We start from the raw sequence: 18,676 nt of genomic DNA, 5'->3' as shown, positions 1-18,676 counted from the left end.
CTTGCGTATTGGAAGAATAATCTTGTTGTAAATAGGAGCTGGAGCCTGGTATCATGTAGGTTACTTTTTCTTTATTGTTGTTTAATAAATATCATTACAAAAATAATATTATATAAACTTTATGGAACAGTTGTGTTTTCTTCAATCAACGAATGCAGGATAATACAATGCTACATTTATAATGGTGTTAGTGATTACCTAGCTGTCACTGCTATATATCCTTAGTATTACTTTCTTTCTGCATTTTATATTTCAAATAATTTATCTTTCTTTATTAAAACAGCTCTGCTTTGTATATTAATAAAATCTTCCCTAAAACTATCAATGCTACTTTACTTTTTAAATTCCTAAATTAAAGTGTCCTTGATAAAGTGCCATTACGCATCTTTTTCATAAAGTGCCATTCTTACTAAAAACAACGTTCTATATTATTTTTGTTTTTTTAAAAAGTGTTTCACACGGGTCAACATACAACAACGCTTCTTTGTATTTTAATAAAATCTTCACTAAAACTACCAATACTACATTACTTTTGTAAACTCCTGAATGAAAGTGCTATAGTTAAGGTGCCAAAATACATTACCTTCAAAAAGTGCCATTCTTACTTCAAGCAACGTTCAATATTATTATTTAAAAGAATAAAATATTTCTCACGGATCAACATACACCAAGACGATCAAGAAGTTGATAATTACATTTATTACAAATTACTACAACCAAATAGAACCATATAACAAACTACCTCTAGTATCGGGGAGGCACTCACATGTTATCTTTTATTCTACTATGAGAATAAACTTTACAAACTGTGTAGTCAAGTGTGCAGATTATCCAGAAAGGCAAGTTTTAATTGCTTTTCCACATGTACTTATCCAATTTTCTTTAAGGGTTGACTTTCACAGGACTTTCCTCTCTTGTAACAATGGAGGACAAATGGTTAGAATATGCAGTAATTATTCATCATTAAAACCGCATAATCTACAACTGTTTGATAGCCAGTTTTGTACCCATTAGGGAATTCCAACCTTTCTGGGCTATCGCCCAAATCATAACAAGAAATTATCTCTTGCAATCGGTTTTAAATGGGAGATAAGATGTGGGTGTGGCTCCAATTTGTTAAATGAATTAATAACTGACCAGGCATGCCTTTTGCATACTCCTCTGTATCCAATATAATTGATAGGAAGTTGGCTGATTGATTTAATATCTGTCTGAATGAAACTTTATTTCTATCTGTGAGGTCAAAGGACTGAGACTAAAAATTATTTAGGCTCTCTGTTAGATAAGATCTCCAACCACTTGCATAGTCTTTTTTTATTTTTTTATTTTAAACCTTTTTATTGACATTGCGAGAGACGGAAACAAAGTAAAAGAAATAAAGCCATTCATTTCAAACTCAAAATAGAAAAAAACAATTCACTAACCGATATTAATGTAGAGATGTAACTTATAGTAAATAATTCATATAACATAAATACATATCCTAGGTGCATAACTTTTATAGTTTTAACAAAGCTTTAGAACAAAGAAGGTCAGTTCTCGGAGTTTATTAACATTCCCCAGATTCTCTCAAATTTCCTCACAGAACGAGGTCCTCTTATTTTAGCTAATGCAGATTCCATCGTTAAGATTTCATTAACTAATGACCACCACTCCATAACATGTGGACGTTTCGTAGAGATCCAAGCCCTCGCGATAGTCAGTCTTGCACAAGCAACTAAAATAGTGGTTAGATCTTTATGAGGGCTACTTAGGTCCTGCAGGTCTAACAAGACCGTGATAGCTGAGAAGGGCGAAAAGATGATCTGCCTTTGATTAAGAATGCGTTCTATTCCCTTCCAGAACTCAGACAATACGGGGCAAGGAAAAATCATATGCTCCTGATCTGCTGCAATAAGATCGCATTTAGGACATTTAGTACGATCATTATATAAATTATTAGGTGTCGAGCATGAAATTCTTTGAGGGGTATAGTAAAGTTCACAAACAGTTCTGTATAACTGTAGTCTAAAACTAGAAGACTGAACCACCCGATTGAGTTGACACAAAGAGGCTGATATCTGATTTGGAATTATATTAACACCCATTCTGGTAGTCCATTTCGCTGCTAGCAACCACTTGCATAGTCTTGCCTCATTTTTTCCTGATAGCAATGATTCACAGGTGTGCCAGGGTCGCAGTAAAAAAACGAGTATTACGCTTTTTTTAAAATGCAGATTGTCTTGTTAAGGTTAGTCTTTTCAAGCCAACTTACAATCTGACGTCGGCATACCCGACATTCCATGGAACCCTGAAGACTGATGTAAAAACTTTTATTTGTAAATTATCAAACAATGTTGAGTCTTTACCTTGAAAAATAACTGACCCAGAATCCAAGGAAGGAATCAACTTTGATTTCATTGCCTTGAGTAATGCTCATGGTTCGGACATTCCAACGTATCTCAACTTTCTCAAAGCAAAAGACAAATGCAGTAGCTTTTGCCTTTAATTTGATAAAATTCTGTTTAAGACAATCTGTCATAAAATGTGATACCTAAATACTAATAAAATTTTACTGTTTCAATCTGTAGCCTGTTAATGTTCCATACTTTTATATCTGATTTAGTCAAACCTATCGTCATAATTTTTTTTTTGCATTAATTAGTAAATCGTTAGCTAGAATATAATTATTAAATGATTCTTTCCATCCTCGTGGGCCTGTAGCAGTATGACTTAACAATATAGTGTCCTCTGCATACTGTAAATATTTAATATTTTGTCCTACAATGTTAGAAGAGTGAGCATTAACATTTTTAAAATAAGACGGTAAATCGGCCATAAAAAGGTAAATGGATTCAGCATATCCTCACTTTTTTTACAATGCCACATTTTGTTTCCAATAGGCCTGTTTTGATGTTTTGCCATTATATTATTTTGTTAACGATCAGCATATATCCACATTGCACTTTTGTTTTGATTCTGATCAGAATGTTTTATAAATTGTATCGCCGTTTGTTTTCTCTTTTAGTATTTTGTTTCTGCATTGTATTGTTATTTACTTATTCAGGCATGGAGACACATTAAACAACGTTACATTCGTTTGTATATATTTTTTAAATGATTTACTCAGAATCACTAGCTGTTGAGCCGGTGACGAGACTCGTACTTGACAGTGTTTGGTGCTTTAAACTGAAACAGGTCTCCCGGCATGTACACTGTCATGGAATACGTCACTGCTTCTCCGTAGTTACTATATTGTCGTTGTATACAGTCGCATCCATTCAATACTGTTTGCTACCCCTCATGCACACCGTTCATTCTGTTTGTTTCATTTGCATGATGCATATTATCATAGCGCTTAGTTCTGGTGTCGACGCCACTATGGAGGCCCTAATATTTCACCAAGTTAAAGTTTATTTCAAATCCCTATCTTTTCTGTCGCTCATTTCCTACTTTTTCACCTTTTTTTCACCTGGTCCTCCGTTGCTCTCACCACTGTGATCCTATTTTGTTTTTTTATTTACTACTAAACCAAAAAAATGCTATTACGCTACGTTACCAGGACATTTCAGATTGTAAATTGAAAACTGACACCCTCTTCATGAATCCATGCTCATAAATACTGCCTTTTTAAAAATGTTATTCTGTATGATGTACAGAACGAACTGAAGGTATTGGTAGAGGAATTCGGTCACAAAGTGGAGTACTATTGACTTTGCCAATGCATTAAGCCCAGCTGTACCGAGGAAGCAGACTTCCCTCACTCCAAGCTCTCTGCACAAGCGCTGGGTCTGAGCTGGTGCACAATCAGCCGCAGTTGGGTCCTGTTTGGACAATGTATTTAATTTTTGTTTTGTGCCCCATTTGCACGACCTATTGGCTTTGCCAATGCTTGTTTTCCTTTTTTCGGTCTTGCAACCAGACCGCTTTAGAAGGATTTTAGTTTCACTTTCTTTAGATTTACCACACACACTAAAGCACTGCACAGAAACAACTGTCTATGCTTTACAGCTCCATTCCCCTTGTTCGCAACATTTCCTTATACAAATAAGCAGAACTGCCACACAGTTTCCTGCCATTATGGAGAATAACAAAATACCACCACTGGGTCTGGGCTTTGGACAGCAAGGCTGAGCCACAAATCACAATTGAACAAGAAAGTGCCAGTACTCTCACAATTTTAATGCTAAATCCTGAGGACCATACGAGTTATACACTATGGTACCATGACAAAATTATGTCTGAATCAATCTTTTATTTTATTTTTAGTTTTTCTCTCGACAAAAAAACGTTTGGTTGTTAATTCACCAATTTTTTGTACATATCAAGACATCCTATACACAATATATCATTTTATACAATATTTACAAACGGATATTTATACTATTACAAAAATATACATTTCTTATATTCAAAAACAGTCATACTCTCATACACACACAGCCATTCCTCATTCGGTATACATACAAACTGGAATTGAAATCTTCACAGTAAACCATATAAAACACTTTCCTATCAATAAAGTTTTATTGAAAAAAGTTTTTGTTTTACTCCTTTTACTTAGATGGCATAGATTGTCTACGTGTTTCGAACTCACACGACTGGGGGAGTTCTCATCAGGACAACAAAGCTGTAAAAAGAGGGAAGAGCAAAAACCTTTCTATTAGGCACATAACTATAAATATAGTCGCCTAGCTCCAACCAACAACACTCAAGCTTACTTCTCTTACCTATGACAGCTTTAAAGCTAGTTGTGGGTTATGTAATAGCCCGACGGGACAATAAATGAATCATCAAAACAGCGGACCTGTGTGGAAAATGACCCCAATGAGTGTCAAGTGTACTGTGTACATGTAAAGCTAGGACTTGGTCAAAAAACTCGGGAACTAACTTGTGATAACGGAGGTATATGCAGCCTGTCCTGAAAAATGGTTAGGGGTTGGTCACTGCCTGATTCAAAACAAAATTGAGTCATTCATGTCTTAGAAGTAAGGGTGGCAGCTTACTTGTTAATCAATGACTGGTGGCCGTAATCGAATCATGGAGGGCAGGTGAGTTCTGTAAAAAGGTAGTGCGGAAGGTTAGTACCTCAAACAATCACCCGGGTTGTCCTCATTTCGTCTAAATACCGAAGTCAGGCTTACCTATTAATGTGGTGATTTATCTCAGACCTGCTCGGTTAGGGGAAAGAGGGACACAGTTCCTTTATTGCAGCGTCACGATCCAACCTTCCTGAAAGGAGGAGTGGATATGCGGTAAACAGGTCTAAGGGAGAGCAATTTACTTTACAGCCTCTTGTCAACGTCTAATTATATGCCATATTTCCTGTCCCGTGGAGGTTCATGGGAATTGTGGTCCCGACACTTGCAGTGGCTAAGTTTCTCATTAATTTTACGAGTTTGAAATACATCTAATGGTGTCCGATTAATACAAACAGTGTTTTACCAATGTGGGTTCGTATCTGGCTGCCGGTTGAGAATTAATGATGCCGAGAATTTTGTCGATGTAACATTTTTTTTTAAAGATTTGGAAATTAATTTCAGATGAAATTGTATTTCCACTTGGTTACATCTTTAATAAGACCTTTCTTCTTCGGCCAACCTGTTTTACAAATGATAAATGTACAAGTGTGAGCACAGAATGTGTCAGCCATTTTTAGATTGGGATGTCAGTGAATAACCTAATCGGGTCCATCATGTTGGTGATCTTAACTTGTGCATTAGGCGCCCCGTTGTCAGTACACAAAACCATTGAATATAGGACACTCAGGATGTAATAAGTTTAGTTCAGTTTATATATTTCAGTGAGCTCATTGAGTCCATGTGTTGCAGCATTAAATTTAACAATAAGCATTGCCTCACGTTTGGATAATTTCAGGTCCAGGTCTCCTCCTCTTGCGTCCTTCTCTACTTATGAGATCACTGTCCATATCAAATCTGAGTCCCTGTGATTCTGTAGGCGCCAGTGATTGACCAATGGGGCTGTTAGCATGTTCTTGTTGATTCTTGATATATGTTGCTGGATTCTTGACCGGACTTCCTGATTGGCCTTACCTATATAGATCAAGCCACATGGGCACTTGATACTATAGACAACGTATCTTGATTTACAATTAGTAAATGCCTCATGCTTCCATGCTATGTTGTTGTGACTGAAAAATGTCCCTTCAATGGTAGTGCTGCAGCAGTTACATAAACCACATTTGTGGTGTCCTTGAATCGGTGGTAGACTTAGCATTGTTCTTACGTCAGTAGGGTTTTTTGCGGTAGTGCTGCTCGTATAAGTTGGTTGGCAATGCTGGTGTTTTTTCTGAAGGCAAACAATGGTTCATTGGTAAAAGCCTCATTTAGATTTTTTAATAGATGCCAATTATTTTTCACTACTTTCTTCAATATGTTTGAATTGGGACAAAAGGTAGAGACAAATACCAATCTTTCTGATTCTTTTTTCTCTCTTCTTTCCAAGAGGCATTCACGTGGAGTCCACCACGCTCTTTTCATAGATTTCCTTAATAATTTCTTAGGGTAGCCACGTGCTCTGAGGTTGTTTGTGAGGGTTTCAGCATGTTTTTTGTATTCTTCCCTATCATGACAATTACGGCGAATCCTAAGATACTGTCCGTATGGCAAATTGTCCTTAAGACTGCGTGGATGGTTGCTTTTATAGTGCAAGGCTTTGTTGCGGTCAGATGGCTTCTTGTATAGAGTTGTTGCAAGGCCGTCCTCATACGGATAGATTTCAACATCCAAAAATGGTATTGCGTTTCTGGAATAATTGATACTATATTTGATGGTATTAGACGAAATGAGGACAACCCGGGTGATTGTTTGAGGTACTAACCTTCCGCACTACCTTTTTACAGAACTCACCTGCCCTCCATGATTCGATTACGGCCACCAGTCATTGATTAACAAGTAAGCTGCCACCCTTACTTCTAAGACATGAATGACTCAATTTTGTTTTGAATCAGGCAGTGACCAACCCCTAACCTTTTTTCAGGACAGTCTGCATATACCTCCGTTACCACAAGTAAGTTCCCGAGTTTTTTGACCAAGTCCTAGCTTTACATGTACACAGTACACTTGACACTCATTGGGGTCATTTTCCACAAAGGTCCGCTGTTTTGATGATTCATTTATTGTCCTGTCGAGCTATTGCATAACCTACAACTAGCTTTAAAGCTGTCATAGGTAAGAGAAGCAAGCTTGAGTGTTGTTGGTTGGAGCTAGGCGACTATATTTATAGTTATGTGCCTAATAGAAAGGTTTTTGCTCTTCCCTCTTTTTACAGCTTTGTTGTCCTGATGAGAACTCCCCCAGTCGTGTGAGTTCGAGACGCGTAGACAATCTATGCCATCTAAGTAAAAGGAGTAAAACAAAAACTTTTTTCAATAAAACTTTATTGATAGGAAAGTGTTTTATATGGTTTACTGTGAAGATTTCAATTTCAGTTTGTATGTATACCGAATGAGGAATGGCTGTGCGTGTATGAGAGTATGACTGTTTCTGAATATAAGAATTGTATATTTTTGTAATAGTATAAATATCCGTTTGTAAATATTGTATAAAATGATATATTGTGCATAGGAGGTATTAATATGTACAAAAAATTGGTGAATTACAACCAAACGTTTTTTTTGTCGAAAAACTAAAAATTAAATAAAAGATTGATTCAGACATAATTTTGTCATGGTCTCATAGTGTATAACTCGTATGGTCCTCATGATTTAGCATTACAATTGTGACAGTACTGGCACTTTCTTGTTCAATTATGGAGAATGAAGCGCGCCTAAAATAGCTAATGTACAGTTATTGCCAGACCACTTTATCAATTTCTGTTTCCTCCTTCATTCCATCACAGTCCACTTGGTGCACTCTTACAATTATGTAACATCAAAACAAACATTTACTTGTAAGCATATTTATTAAACATGCATGGCTGATCACTCCAGGACACACCTTCTATTTTTGTAGGCCACACGTTACTTTACAAGCTCACAAAGGATGTTATGTTTAATTATTTAAAAAGTTGTGCCTTATGTTTCTTTTATTTGTTTCTTTCTGGTCGCTCTGCTTCCATGTTTTGATTTGCCTTTTTTTTCTTACTACAGTTTTGTTACATCCTCCCAAATTTAGACAATTATATTTTGGAAGCAAATTCATTTTCTCCCAAGGACAAATATAAAGCAGCATGAAAATAATATATTTCAAACACAATGCTAGTACTTTAGAAAAGGCCATACCATTCAATACTATAGCAGGCCAGACCATATAATATCATATGTACCATATAATGACTGGCCATTCCATACCACATGATCCTATAACATACTATAAAATGATAGGCCATAACAAAGTATGCAATGACCAGCCTTGCCAAACCATACAATAACAGACCAAACCATAGAATAACAGGCCATGCCTTACCATATCTTACTGTACAATGAACAGCCATACTATATCAAACTATGCCAGTCCATACCATACCGTAAAATACTAGACAATGACAAGCCATACCATACTACCTTAGACAGTAACAAATCATACCATACAATGACAGGCCGCACCATACCATACAGTACTAGACAATGACAAGCCATACTATATGTTGTTACTTGAATTGTTACTATGCATCCTCTCCCATAGTTACCTGTTCCCGGCTGCTCAGCCATTATGGATGTGGTGTAATGGAATGCTTGAGTGCTTGATGATGTAATGGAATGCTAGAGTGCTTGGTGATGTAATGGAATGCTTGAGTGCCTGGTGATGTAATGTAATGCTGGAGTGCTTGGTGATGTAATGGAATGCTGGAGTGCCTTGTGATGTCGTGGAATGTTGGGGTGCCCGATGATGTTCCGGAATACTGTAGTGCCTGTTGATGTTGTGGAAAGCTGGATATCTTTGTGATGTAATGGAATGCTGGGGTTTTTGGTGATTTAATGGAATGCTGGAGTTTTTGGTGATTTAATGGAATGCTGGAGTTTTTGGTGATTTAATGGAATGCAGGAGTGCTTGGTGATGTTGTGGAATGCTGGAGTGTTTGGTGATGTAAAGGAATGCTGGAGTGCCTGTTATAAATGAGACAGATTCATTTGGAGTGTGTGGGCTGAGCAGCAAGGATGCTCCTACTTGTGGGGCTTACTTAATACCATCTTCTATCCCTGGACTTGCCTAACAGCACACCTGTCATCTTAATAAACCATCTTCTACTCCACTATGGCTACTGGACTTCTTTCCCTTGCAACACTACACTACACTATACAATAACAGACCAGACCATACAATGACATGCCATACCATACAGTAACAGGTCATATAATCCAATTTAATGACACACCCTACAGTCTGGTTTTCAAATGCCCATAGACTCTACTCCATGCTAGCCTATTACAGCCTTTTTAACGTTTTGACTTTTTAGCTGAATTTTTAGTCGTAAATTATGCATTCCTAAGTTGTAATTGTTTTAATTAATCACAGTAAAGTTATGAACTAACTGCACAATAACAGGCCATACTGTACAATACCATACCATACCTGGGCATACTTCATACAATAATAGGTCATGACACATCATACTATACTACACAATATAGCTGTAAAAAGCAGTCCCAAAGGCTGTGCATCTCGCATAGGCAACACCTTTTGGCTTTACCAATAATTGTACCAACAGTTTCTAGTGCCAGGCTAATATTGAAAGAGATTTCGAGAGAGAAAGAGAGGGAGAGTTTTAGAAAGAGAGAGAACGCGAGTCCGTTTCCTCTTCTTTCTTGCTCCGTTGCCCTCATCCACATACTTGTTCTATGCCATCAACATAATGAAACCCTGAACCACTAGAAATGCTTCCTGGATATTCCCTGTCCTACCTGCTGTACAGTTTCCCAGAGCTTGATTCTCTCCCTCCCAGTCTGATAAACTTATTTCAGGATTCCTTGGAAGGACTTACTCTTCTCCATAGGAGTTTCCAGTCCCTTCAACCTTGTACTCCTCTGCACGCTTATGAACTCCACCACCATTTCTTATTTGTTTAGACTATGCTCATTTTTGCCTTTGTCTGGCTGAAGATGCTCACAATTATTTAAAAAAAAATCAGATGCATTTTTTTTACTCCTGAATTCATGTAGATTTTTGAGGGTTCTCAGATCATGTCTCCGTTCACTTGTTCATGTCCTCTGCTGGAATGACGGTGCCTGGGGGAGTAGCAGAAAGTATGATATGTACATTATGTTTGATATTTTAAGTTTCATATCTTTTTTCTATTAAGTATGATACATTAATTATGCAGTTTCTTTAAATTGCTACTACCTTCTATATGTTGGTTTACTCCTCAAGTGGTAGAGGACCCTACTGTACATTGATGATTCATGCCCTGACAGTAACCTTATACATTTTGTGCCTGCTTAAATACTATGGTGACCTTCTGACCTCCCTTCCTTCCAGAACCGAGAACCCGTTGACCTCCGGGCGGCCATGCTGGAGATGGTGGAAAGGCTGAAGGGCAAATGCAATGATCCAAATGTAAGTGGAAATCTCTCCCATACCCCCCTCCACCAGCACCTGCTTCTAACGCAAAAATAAAAAGACTATGCTTTGTTTTTTTAAATATTAATCATATTTTATTGAAGTGCTTGGATACAGATATAGGAGTATTGTCAAAACCTTTTCACCATTAATGCAAAACAGTGTAATACAATCTTTACAAAGAAATCTTTTTAGTCTTACGTTGACCTGCGTATAACTTGCAAAAATGGCCAATGAAACTGAAGAGAAAAGCAAATAGAACTCGAGGTTTATGTAGGAATGTTGGAGGTGGGGGGCAGGTAGGCAGAGCATGTCATGATATATGGACAATATGACTGTTTGCTGCAGAACATCTCCAGCATTTCAATTATTTTGTTAAGCCTGACTCATTCAAGCGATATGTGGACCAGTTCCATCTGTGCAATATATTGGTAGCACTTTACACCGATTCCTGCATTGTTCAGCAACATCTCATCTCAATCCGCTTCTAAATATTCATGTTCCAGTCTGTGCTTCCACCATTGCCTCAAGTCTAGGAGTGCGACATTAGAACATGCCGCCAGTTATTATTTTGTAGGGTCCAGTGATTGTGCCTTATATAGGTGCTCCAGGTTAGCATCTATTTCAGTATGGGGGAGTCTGGAGTGGCTTTAGGATCTGACCTAGGGGTTGATGGATGCAATGCCTCAATCTTTGAAATCTTCAAAATTGGTTTGAAAGGAGGCTAAAGTTAGTTTGTAGCTCCACAAATATCTTCAGCTTGCTTCCCATAAGTAGGTGGTCTGGGGAGGAGATTCCTCGTGTTTTGCAGTTAGACACATGTTGTTGCCTGTCTTCCAAGCAGATAGCACCATTACCCCATAGCTGTGCTTTCTTGTGCATATAATTGTCTGTACAAAGTATGCCATGAGCTCTGCTCCACACATAGACCGTGGCATGTTCGATGGGGTTAATTTTTTCTAGAGTTTTTGTGTAAACTAGTAAACTAGTCCCATCCCTATTCCAGTTTTGTCAATTTTACCGTCTTCATACTTAACCCACACAGGTGTCTGATGCTGCGTGGATGTGGTATTTCAGGTGTGTAAGTGTAAAGACAGCCAATAGGGTTCTGCATATGGTAATTGGAGGCGGCCCCTTTCCATGAATGCACGTAGTTTGGGAATTTTGGACCTCCTACTCAAAGGGCCTCCTCACTCGTGAAGGATGCCCCGCAGTCGTGGTGGAGTTTCTGCCCTCGTGGTGGATACCCTGCAGTCATGGTGTAGTCTCTGCACTTGTGGCGGATGCCCCGCAGTCGTGGTGGAGTTTCAGCACTCGTGGTGGATACCCTGCAGTCATGGTGTAGTCTCTGCACTTGTGGCGGATGCCCTGCAGTCGTGGTGGAGTTTCCGCACTCGTGGTGGATACCCTGCAGTCATGGTGTAGTCTCTGCACTTGTGGCGGATGCCCTGCAGTCGTGGTGGAGTTTCCGCACTCGTGGTGGATACCCTGCAGTCATGGTGTAGTCTCCGCACTTGTGGCGGATGCCCTGCAGTCGTGGTGCGGTCTCCGTATTCTTGGCAGAGGCCCCGCAGTCATGGGGGAGTTTCCTCACTCGGGGTGGAATTTGTGCCGTGAGAATTGTCACATTGTAGATTCCGCCCAATTGAGGGCCCTTCGTAAATCAGGCACTTAGAGTCTGGCTTTGATTCCCTGCCATAAAAAGAGACTACCACTGCTTGGATATTGTTCGTTGATGATATAAAAAAATACGAAGTGAAATCGCGGCAAAGTTGAGCTTTAAGTGGGGCATAGTATTCAGTTTATGTATTTGCGCTCTGCCCTATTGGAAGAAATTGAGAAGGGACCTGCGGGACATGTCTGACTTTAATAAGTGCACTAAGGTTCTTGTGCATCACATCATGTAGTGCTCTGCTACGATGGTTCCCTAGATATTTAACAGGTGTGTTGTGTACCTGCGAGTGAATTTATTTGTGGGCATCGTGTCTATTGCTTGGCTTATTTCCTCACCAATGTTTTCTGATTTGAAAGCTTATGCCTGATCTGGGGAAACGGCCTTTAAAATAAACAATTATTTGCAATGCAATAGGTCTCGCATTAGGAAAGTTTGAGCTATTGGTATTGTAAATGACACATTTTTTGTTTATGTGTTGGTTTTGAAAATAGCGATGTTTAATGCCTATCTGCAGCCCCTCATTGCATCTCTGAATCAGATGGACTGTAATATATATAATTATGCTGACGACACCCAGATCATCATCCAGATAGGCGATTCCCCTTTGGCTGATCAAAAATTGAAGAATATTCTAAAATTTACCGTCAACTGGATGACGGCAAACTTTTTAAAGATCAACCCGGATTAGACGGAGGTCCTTCCTATCACCACTTCATCCAGCCCCTGGTGCGACCTCCTTTGGCCTTCGGAGTTGGGTACCCCCCCAATACCGGCAACAGCAGTGAAAAGCCTGGGCATAATCATAGACACAAATCTTACGATGTCAGCCCAGGTCTCGACGGTGGTGGGCACCTGTGTAGGCCTCCTGAGACAACTGCGCAAGCTAGCTCCTATTCTAAAGGCAGATACTCTCAGAAGAGCAGTGTCAGCCTTAATTCTAGCCCGACTGGATTATGGTAATGTCATGTACTTCGGCATCACGAAAAAACTCTCCAAGAGACTGCAGATCGTCATGAATGACGCGGCCAGACTTATTTACAATAAACCGAGAAGGACACCGGCCACCCCCTCCTCCGGGAGCTACACTGGTTGCCAGTGAATCAACGAGCTAAGTTCAAGGGCTTATGCATCACGCAGAAAGCCTTATATGGGCAAGCCCCGAAATACATTAAAAAACGACTTGTCCCATATGCCCCTAACAGGAACCTACGCTCAGCTAACGCCGCCCTATTGATCTGCCCTAGGATCAAATGATCCACTATTGGTGGTCGGACATTCTCCCACACAATGCCCAAAGCCTGGAACGAACTGCCTGAAAATCTGCGCAAGGAAACCAGACTCCTGCCCTTTAGGAAAAAGCTAAAAACCGTGCTCTTTCAAGAGGCATGGGGTAATATCTAGTCTGCTTTCCCCCTGCTAGTACTCACTCGCCTGTCAAGCGCTTAGAGACCCCGGGGTGATAAGGCGCTCTACAAGTCGAAAATACAAATATAAATACAAATAAATAGCTTTGTCACTTGCAATGCCAATAGTTTGAACTTTGGCAAATGTGACACCTGTAGCATTTGTAATGCAATCTGTGTTGTATTTACGTGACTTACATGTATTGATATCACAAATAACAATGGCTTTTACATTCAATCCACCTTTTGGCTTCCAGCCTCCTGAGCCGCTCCAACTCAATACACTGTGTAAAAAACCTGGGAAGGCTGGGTGGTAGTACTTATATGGTTCCTGGCAGTTTTCAGAACTTTCCCTGCACTGAAATGTGAGGAAACTGTGAGATATTGGCCAAAATGTGTAGTTTGCAGGTCATTCTGCATACAAAAACCTAATGGGATACACGTAGATGAATGAGCCCTTACACAACGTGATCTTACGTCACCTTTCTGATGAGCAAAAGGTTCATTAATGTATCCTATTTTCTCGCTCTAAATTGTTTGCAAAGAGGAAGCTATTATTCCAGAGTTTAACCAGCATAATTAAGTAGGATTTTCTAACAGTAAATTATGCATTTAGAAGGCACCTTATTTTTTCCTAACATGTTCTTTGCAGCCCTGCTAAGTGCCAAACATCGAAGGTTAGACTGACTCATTTTGGTGCATATTCCCTCATCACTGGACTGAAATGCAATGTCCCGCAAATGTAGTAGTGCCCCTCTCCCTCCACGTTTCCTCTAGGTGCTTTACAGGCGCGATGCCGGTGTCTGTGCTGGAGGAGAGATTCAATGCTAGCAGCATCTCGCTGTTTAGTGTCTCTCTGCCCTCCACTGTCTTCAGTCTGGTTCAACTTAGACCAGTACTGCTCCAGTAGGTACAGTGCTCTCTGCGTATCGGGAAAGTACCAAACAATAGTGTCATGCAAGTCTGTAAAAGGGTCACATGCGTGGATGCAGGCGAGTCCTACCCGCGTGGACAGGGTAATGAAAAAATGTCTGTAATAATATCCGGAGGGTTGACAGAGGCTCTATATAATGGACGTGGCCAGCAGTATAAAAAATGCAACGTTGCTTATTTTCGGGGAATCTGATTTTTATACGTAACACATACACATATAATGAGCGACCATAACAGACACATAATAGGGTGTAAGGTTGCAAATGGCGAGGACCGCAATACCAAGTGCGCAGAACGACTGCCGAAAACGAGGCCTGACACGCAAAAGGGATTTCCGGCCGGGAGAAAGGAGAGGCGCGACACGCACTGAAGGGGCGGAGAAACAACGGAGCGGGCTGCGGAGTCTGGTCTGACACGGAGGGACAGGACCAGAGGAGCCGGTGAGGGGGGCGTCGGGGCACTTTGCCGGTGCCCGCCCCCCAGTGATGGAAGCCCTGCTTGTGCCCGGTGAGCGGGGTTGGGAGTGTGTGTGTGCGGGTTTGTAAGAGGGGGGAGGGGGGTGCGCGCGCTTGTATGTGCCTGCGTGTGTTGTGCCTGTCTGCGTGTATGTGTGTGTGTGGGGTGTGGGGGCGGCAGCGTGTGTATGTGTGCGCGTGCGTGCATGCAGAGGGGTGGGGGATGGCTGTGTCTGTGCCGTTAATGCGTGCGAGGGAAGCGAGTTAGTCTGGGCAAGCGCAGCTCAGACGCGCGCTCCCGAGGTGAAATCTGACAATGTGAAAGCGCGCGTCTGATAGCTGTCCACATTCCTAAATACGGGCCACAATAGGTCTGAAGCATACACCTTCAATGCTCACGCATTGAGGGTAGGTCTGCTCGACCTAAAAATGGAGAAAGAACTACTCTTCTTGTTCCGAAGGGGTTGGTTATCCTTGCAGGAATATAGAAATGGGGCATAATCCGCGAAAGCTATCAGTATATCGATGGGGTGTGACATCAGTGCACAACTACAATTTCGAACAGCTAGTATGTATGTTATGCCTTTTTTTGTTGGCGTTGGAGGGCTTAGATACGTCCTGCCTTTTCTCCTCTACCATAATGATGTTGCAGATGGAAAAGCTCCTTCTCAGCTTGAGATGTCGGGAGATAATTGATTCGTGTTTTACATTAAAGAGGAGCTTCAGTGTTCTTTTGTGGGATTCTCAGTCAGGTAGGATGCTAGAAACGTTTAAAGGCTTTTTTTTAAACATATTGCAGCTTTCAATAGGACACGCTTAGTCTCCAACTCCCCTGTGGTGGTGTTATTACCCCGAGGTCTATATGTATCTTATTGCATCCTGGTTTGAGACTCTACACAGTCGGATAATTGTGTATTGTATTGTATTTATATTTATTAATATTCTTAACAAAAATTAATAATTCAATATAATTCTACATTATTTCTAATCATTTTATTGTGAGTCCACACCTCCATTATTTTCTGGGCGAGGGTGTTGCAGTACCAGTGGTTGGCCATCTTTAGTGCTGGACATACTAAAAACTGATAGTTACTGCAAAATTACTGAAAAGCGAATCAGGCTCTTTGTCTCTATTTGTGGGGTGTTGCAAGGGCCACAAGTTGATCAGAGAAAAGTAGTGCATCAGTCCTGCGAGTTGGTGCCACTACGTGGGGTCAGAGAGCGAGTGGCGCCTGACTTATCTTAGTGGGGGTCTTGTACCAGATGCCATTGCGTCCTTTACTATAATTTTACTATGGGGTTGGGATATTAGTAGTTTAGTGATATGTTTATAGAGAGTACTTTTGTTGCTTACAGGGGCGTATATAGAGCCAACTATTAGAGTTTGGTGCTGAGTTCCAGCGTTTAAGAAAGACATGGCGGCAAAGAAAGACGTAACAGCCATTGGGATCTGTCTGTGTGACTCGGCTAGGAGGCCCTTTATGTATCAGAATAACCCCTCCTTCCTTCCTGTGTATCTTGTATGTGTTGTACAATGTTGTAGTCTGCAGGAATAGTAGACCTTTCCCAGCCATTCCCTCTTGAGCTTATCATATTCTTGAGATGAGAGATCCAGATTATGCAGGGGTGCTTTGCCTGGCTAGAGCGATGTTAAGTAGGTGAGTGTTTTCTTTAATATTATGTGGCTTGACTCCTAGATATACAGCTAAATGCGTCTCAGGAGTATGTCCAGATTAATTTGTTTAGACTTTAGTGGGGTGTTTAAGGTGCAGGTGAGTCAAAAGCACTCCTTGCCCCTGCAGTACAGGGCTCTGCTGAGTATATCCTTGCTGCGGTATGGAAGTATCACCGCACCTGTACGTGTATGTAATTTGCTGGAAAGGTACTAAGAAGCATGGAAGATTGTTATCCTTTTGGCAGATTATAGTAAAATAAACCCTCTAATGCTGTAGATCAGGGGAGAGGAGCATAACTGATTGGTGAGTCGCTGAGGGTGAAGTGGATGAGCCGGCCTGTGCCACGAGGCCCAGCGTTTTCTAGCGGAGATACTCGGGCGAGTTTAGCGATGCAGCGTACGTTTCGCCTTGGGCAGGTGAGAGAGTGTGGGAAGAGATCATTTTGGCGTTTGATGAGTTTGGGTCATTTATGATCAGGGTGGATGTGCAACGGATTAGTCTCCGGATACTCCTATATACTGATAGGAAATTTAGCTAGAATCCTCCACATGACATATAAGGGATTGTTTAGGCACAAGTGTCGGGAAATACTCCCAGAACCCAAGGTGTCACACGCTACATCTCGTCTGAATTGCTACGAAACCTATCTCCGAAATCAGAGTAATATTGAACTGCTGGGGAAGAAGCTTAATGTGAAAGAGGCTTTCATTGGACTCCGTGATTGTGCTACTAGTCTGAAAGTGGGCTTTGCAGGAATTCCCAATTTGTGGACTAAGAGGTCTTGTTGCTGTCTGGATTGTTCCCCAGAATTAATACGGGTGGCATTGACATACCATCGTAAACAAGCTTCTCCTTTTGTCTTTGATAATTGATTCATGATAATTCTTGATTGTGCTTCCAATTCTTCCTTCGCCTTGATGTTATACCTCCTCTACCATTTGGCCTTCAGTTGTCCATTTCCCTGCTTCTGAGTTTCCAGACTAGCTGTGTGCCAGAGTTTGCTGTGTGTCTGTACTTTCTTGAGGCTACTTAGTTAAAGAAATCCTCACAGTTGGCTGTAAACGCATTCACTGGCAGATTGCCTGGTATATCAAGCACTGTGTGGAGACTAGTTAGAAAACCTACATCTTCAAGTCCCCCACAATTAAGGTTTCTTTTTCACCCCATTGCACAATGGTTACCTTCGATGAGTTTGTTATTGTGTTAGCCGACAGTACTTCTATAAGCTTGCTTTGTACTTTCTGTCACCATAATTTGAACTTTAGGTGTTAGGAAAATGGATTTTAACCCAAGAAAATGTTCTGATTGTCACTTCTTGGTCTCTGCCATTTGCACTACTGCTGTGCTCTAGGCCCTTTCCTAATGTATCCTCATCCTGTTAAAATTAGATTAAGACCTGCAACCTATGGTCCTTGGATTAATATGTAAAGTTAGCTGCTTGTGCTCAGCTAGGGTAAAGGGGCTCTGGTAGGTTCCTGGGTGCTTCTGTACAGTGTGTTTACGTGTTGAGTATGTGAAGTAAGATGAATGTGGAGTATTTGTGTAGACAGAAACCTATTGTGGATTCACTGTGTGTAGAAGAAGGGAGGCGGAGGTTCCTTTGAACCACAAGGACCGTACTGCCCTTTACTGTTTCACTATTCCCCAGAGGTGTTACTACAGATAGTTCTGTGCAGTAGGTGGATGTGAAAACTCCCTCTCTTTTGTGCTTTTGTGTCCAATTCCACTGTTGGTGAACAAGTTGCCGGAACCTCAAGTATTCAGTTGTATATATGGTGCCCTCTTTGTACCTCCGTGTCGGTTCCGGCTCCTTGATTAAAGCAGGCAAGACCCTCCTAGTCCCGCTGGGTGGGTCCATCTCCAGAAGGCTTTGTGTATACTGATGGTGGCCTCTGGTTCCTCCTTGTTGGTTCTTTTACAGAGAGGCCCCTCACAGGATGGCTACACTGGTTCTAGTTCCTCGAGCCTTAGTCTGCAGGTCTTGTATATTGGATTATTTCGTTTACTCCAGGCCTGTTCTGGCTCCCAAAGTCTTGAT

At 40.8% G+C, this 18,676-nt stretch overlaps 1 protein-coding gene across 1 annotated transcript in view; it reads left to right on the top strand.

Annotated features, from left to right (window-relative positions):
• The window catches only part of TRIM44 (tripartite motif containing 44), a 511,513-nt gene that overhangs the window by 7,239 nt on the left and 485,598 nt on the right, over positions 1 to 18,676 (top strand). The window contains exon 2 of the mRNA XM_086959538.1: positions 10,416 to 10,493. Within this exon, the coding sequence (XP_086815664.1) occupies positions 10,416 to 10,493 (78 nt within the window). The remainder of the gene's footprint in view (positions 1 to 10,415; positions 10,494 to 18,676) is intronic.

The sequence above is a fragment of the Lissotriton vulgaris genome, chromosome 2_2 (assembly GCF_964263255.1).
Source record: "Lissotriton vulgaris chromosome 2_2, aLisVul1.2, whole genome shotgun sequence".
NCBI classification, from domain to species: domain Eukaryota; kingdom Metazoa; phylum Chordata; class Amphibia; order Caudata; family Salamandridae; genus Lissotriton; species Lissotriton vulgaris.
This window is presented reverse-complemented; position numbering and strand designations above follow the sequence as displayed.